At 48.9% G+C, this 4965-nt stretch overlaps 1 protein-coding gene across 2 annotated transcripts; it reads right to left on the reverse strand.

Annotated features, from left to right (window-relative positions):
- Window positions 1-342: 342 nt before the first annotated feature.
- On the reverse strand, window positions 343-4718 carry LOC144605654 (apelin receptor A-like). 2 transcript variants are annotated; one of them, XR_013548881.1, is made up of 3 exons: window positions 3686-4718; window positions 2301-2403; window positions 344-1528 (listed from the first exon to the last, which is right to left on the reverse strand). XR_013548881.1 is itself a non-coding variant. In XM_078421122.1 (2 exons), exons 1-2 carry the CDS (start codon window positions 4678-4680, stop codon window positions 2364-2366), a joined length of 1035 nt encoding a protein of 344 aa, XP_078277248.1. In that variant the 5' UTR covers window positions 4681-4718; the 3' UTR covers window positions 343-2363. The 2 variants fall into 2 exon arrangements, 1 of the variants encoding a protein (XP_078277248.1); XM_078421122.1 differs by having other exon boundaries at window positions 343-2403.
- Window positions 4719-4965: the final 247 nt, after the last annotated feature.

A 4965-nucleotide genomic window follows, 5' to 3' on the forward strand; every position in this document is an offset into this window, starting at 1 on the left:
CAAACTCCACACAGAAGGCACATGTAGTCAGGTAGAAATGGGTACAATTGTGAGATTTTATAAGAGACTTGGATGCGTTTATAGATAGGAAGGTTTGGAGTGCCAGACACCAGCAAGTGAGATGAGCTTGGTTTATCAACTTGGCCGGTATGGACAAATTGGGCCGAACGGCCAGTTATGTGCTGTATAACCCTACCACTCATGACAATTGAATGACTGATACTGTGTGGGATTTGGGCATTGTTTGGGAGTGTGCAAGAAAGAGACTGTAAATGGGGATTATGTTTCAAGTAACAAAATCACAATCACAATAAAAAATCACAGACCAGAGAATGTTTAAAATTTTATTCTCCAATTGGAGGATTTTACTGAAAGCATTTCATAGGTAGACACAGGTATACATTATACACTTTATACAATAATACAGACTTACATAAATTGTAAATGCAATAGAACGTCAAACTGATCTACAGTCAGACAGTGGTACAAAAAGTCCAGAAAATAATTCAATTTTTTTAAAATTCTAAAGTTATATGCAGCCACATCAAATATTATGGCAAATGAAATCTCCAGTGTTTCACTGGTGCTTCTCAAATGAATGCACCAACTCACATACAATTACAGCACTTGGGAGTTGACAAAACAAGTCAAAACTCCTTCTCCACTCATAACTTCAACCAAACATGTCAAGTTCTTTCCTACAGAACTCAGCAATAACAGAACATTATAGCAAAAACTCCAGCGGCCTTTACAAAATGAAAGCCGTTTATCATCTTATTAATACAAAAGAACAAAAAAAAGCCAAAAGAACCCCTTAATAGTTCTGACCAAAAATATGTATATTGACGCTTACAAATTAGCGGTTAATTGTGCAAGTTAGTAGGGTCTTCGATATGTTCAGAAAGCTCTTGCAATTGTTAAATATAGGCAAACCGTGGCTTCTCTACATTCTCTCCAGCCACATCCATAATCGGGTACCTAATCCAGAAAAGCGGGCAACAGTTAAGCTGCTTTAGCTTCACCCCCAAGAAGAATCATGTTGGTGCCATTAACTCTCAAAGTGTAAACAGCATGGCAGATTGACTAAGACTAATATTGTTTGTAAGGCAGAGTAACCTGGTGCTTAACAAATTGGGTGGGACAATTCAAAAGATGCTCAAGTTCCATTGATACCAATATCATGTTAATAAACTATAAACGAATTAGCTGCCTCTTTGCGACATGCGAGCATAACAGAGTGACCACGGAGCTTCCTTGCTCTGTTTAGCCACTCCTTCAAATCTGCCTTTGGTCTCTACCGAGATTATTAAACACACAGTCTCTTTCCTATTTTACCAGGCTCGCGTTTCCAGCATTTTTTTTTTTTTTAAATTTCAGCTTGTAACTTGAAGCATGGGCGAGGCACCGGCGAAACAGTGTCTCATTCTGGAGACAGATTCACAGAAGCCTGGAAGGCCATTCGGCCCATCGAGTCGCAGGCCAGGCAAGTGTAGAGTGAGACACAAGGAACTGCGGATGCTGGAATCTTCTGCAAAATAGTGTTATTCAAGATGTTCATTCAAGAGAGTATGTATTCAAGCGAACCTATTTTCTATGTTTAGGGAGGGGGGTGGGTCGTGGGGGAACTATACAGATTCTAAACATTAGAAGCAGAAGTTATCTCCTTTGTTAGGTTTGATTGCATAATTAGCTTACAAACTGCACGCGTGCTCATAACCCAGCCTAACATCTGCGTTTTTGAACACAGAGTGTTGTGTTGACTCCTTCCATACATCCCGCCAAAGAGACCGCACATTTACATCTACGTTCTTAAACGAGCCAAGGAATAATCGAGAATTCGGTGTTAAATGTGACTAATCCCAAGTCTTTTTGTTTACTTCTCCGCTGATCAACTTTGACATCACTCGTTAATGGTGCCGGCTGACTGTACTCGGCATTAGCGAGACTATTATATGTGAATTTGCCGGACAACAAGTAAAGGAATGAGGAAATAAAACGACTTGATATCACACAAGAAAAAAAAGACAGCGAGGAATTGGCCACATGTTAATAAGCACATCCATTTAGCAACTCTCTTTACGGTTAGATCCCTGATTTATCTTAAACGAGTTAAAAAAATACACAGTGAAATAAGTTCCGAGGTTTCCGGGGTTTTCCCAGCCTTTATGATCATTATCAAAACATTTACTAAATTTTAAAAAAAGTAGCAAACGAAGCGGGCTATATTTATAAAATATATCTCAGCTTTCCATGGGGGGTTTTCGCTGTAGCCAGAAGCAAAAATAAATATACTTGTTTACCCAAACAGTCGTTTCTTCAGTCAAAGGCACAGTTCTGCACTCCCACCCCTCACATCTTGCCGTTCAGGGGAAGTACCAGCCGGGTGGGATCCACTTGGGAGCGCTGTGGGAAAGCCAGAGAGAGAGAGGTGGTTCAGAGCTCCCGCCACCGCGTTGTCAGGGCGGAGCGGGGGATCAGTGACAAACTCAGGTCATGGTCGTTACTGTGTGCACGTAGCGCCCAGAGGCTGGTGTAGGAAGGAACTGCAGATGCTGGTTTACGCCGAAGATTGACACAAAAATGCTGGAGTAACTCAGCGGGACGGGCAGCATCTCTGGAGATTGGGACGGGTGACGTTTCGGAATGGGATTGGGTAACGTCGCCCAGTCCTTCTCTCCAGAGATGCTGTCTGTCCCGCTGAGTTACTCCAGCATTTTGTGTCTTATCTCCAGAGACGCTCGCGTGGGACTGTCCGCAGGGGCAGGAGGGGAGGGAGGGGAGGGAGGAGGGGAGCAGGGAATGAAAGTGTAGAGAGGAAAAAAGAGAGGAAATGAAAGGAAGACCGGGAGAAGGAGCAGTGGAGGAGAACAAGAAAAAAGACACAAAGTGCTGGAGTGACTCAGCGGGTCAGGCAGCATCTCTGGAGAACATGAATGAGTGGCTTTTCGGGTGGGGACCCTTCAGAAAAGGGAACTATTCAGAAAATCTGGGAGTGAAGAATATGGACACAAGAGACTGCAGATGCTGGTTTAGAAAATAAAGACACAAAGTGCTGGAGTAACTCAGCGGGTCGGCCTGCATCACTTAGAACGGCTCCGACCTGAAATGTCGCCTATCCATGTTCTCCACAGATGCTGTCTGACCAGCAGGGTTACTCCAACTCTCCGTGTCTTTTTTTGGGGGGGGGGGGGGGACAGAAGGAACCGGCATCTGTCTCACGATCACACATCTACCCTTCCCCATCCCAAACCCCCAGACAACCACCGAACCCAAAGATGTCACCGTCAGGAAAGGAGTGAGGCTGCCGAGAGAGACGCCTCCAGGGGCGTGGGGGGTGATTGGCCACTGGAGTGGTCCAGAGGCCGGGTGGGACACAGCGCTCGGTCACCGGCCGCTCCTGGGGCTCCCACACCGGGCCCCCGCACGGCCTCGGACCGAGTCAGATGGCTCAGCCCAGTGGGCACACAGAGTCCCGGGGCAAGAGTTTTGACCTGGATGGGGTTTTGGGGAGATTGAAGTCACCCAGAGAAGGCAACGGGGCAAAGAGTACATGGGTGGCCTCTCGGCGGAGTCTCTCTCCCTTGCCTCCTACACCTTAGTGGCGGAGGAGGGCGGCTCGCATTTGGTCGGGTTGCTCATGCTGGTGGAGATGGAGGTGATGGAGACGTGTAGAGCTTTCTTTAACCTGGAGCAGCGCAGCACGGACAGACACTGGGCTCGGAAACGCTGGTCGAAGAAGGCGTAGAGGAAGGGGTTGAGGCAGCTGTTGATGTAGGCGAGGCAAGTGGCGTAAGGATGAGACAGGTGGAGGAACACGTCGACCGCGCATTGGATGGAGACGAGTTCCAGCCAGATCAAGGCATCGATGGTCTTGATAACGTGGAAGGGGAGCCAGCAGGTGGCAAAGACCAACACCAGGGCGCTGATGATCTTCAGCAGGCGCTTCTTCTTCTGCTCTTCCTTCTTGACATTCTGGAAGTGCCTGGTCACCGTGTTGGCGATGGCGCAGTAGAAGGTGGACATCAGTAGGAAGGGCAGGATGAACCCCACGGTGCTGGCGAACAGGCTGAGCCCCCCCACCCAGAAATGCTCAGTGTCCGCGGTCGCCACCCAGCCATAGTCCATGGCGCACACGGTCACGTTGTCCTTCTCGTCCGTCTGCCTCAAGATCAAGGCTGGGAGGGCCAGGAGCCCGGCCATGAACCAGATGAAGCCCAAGGAGAGCAGGGTGGTGCGGCTGGAGCGCAGCTTGTTGCTGGACAGGGAGTGGACGATGGCCAGGTAGCGGTCAAAGCTCAGGCAGGTCAGGCAGAAGACGCTGGCGTACATGTTGATCATCACCAGGTAGCTGCTGACCTTACAGAGCAGCCAGCCAAAAGGCCAGTGATAGTCCAGAGCCGCGTACACCGCCCACAGAGGTAGGGTGACCACGAACGCCAGGTCGGCCAGCGCCAGGTTCCCGATGTAAGTGTCTGCCGACCTCCTCTTGGTGCGGGACCTCCACACCGTGCAGATCACCACTCCGTTCCCCGACAGCCCGAACACAAAGACCAGCATGTAGAGCACGGGGACCACCGAGGACGAGTGTTGCCAGTCGGTGTAATCGCACAACTGGCTCTCGTCACACGGGCCGGTCACCAGTTCGCTGCTATTCTCCATCTCAAACAGACAGTCGTCCATCGTGAAGCCTCTTGCGAACTCACCGCGGGTCTGGCGTCGCTGTGAGACTTGATATATACCTCAGGTGCCGCCCCCGCGGACAGACCCCCTCCCTGTGCAACACCAATCAGCAATTGTGAAAGGGGCAGCTCCGATTACACACAACCCACTAAGGCTGGTCCGCAATGAGACATCCACGTGGTTTGTTTACAAACAATCTCCCCAGGGAAACTTCCTCCTTAATGGTGCTGTTTGCAGATGCAATTTGCAAAATAATTCCCAATTAAAACGGGACTTTCAGCAATG

The sequence above is a fragment of the Rhinoraja longicauda genome, chromosome 25, assembly GCF_053455715.1.
Source record: "Rhinoraja longicauda isolate Sanriku21f chromosome 25, sRhiLon1.1, whole genome shotgun sequence".
Taxonomy (NCBI): domain Eukaryota; kingdom Metazoa; phylum Chordata; class Chondrichthyes; order Rajiformes; family Arhynchobatidae; genus Rhinoraja; species Rhinoraja longicauda.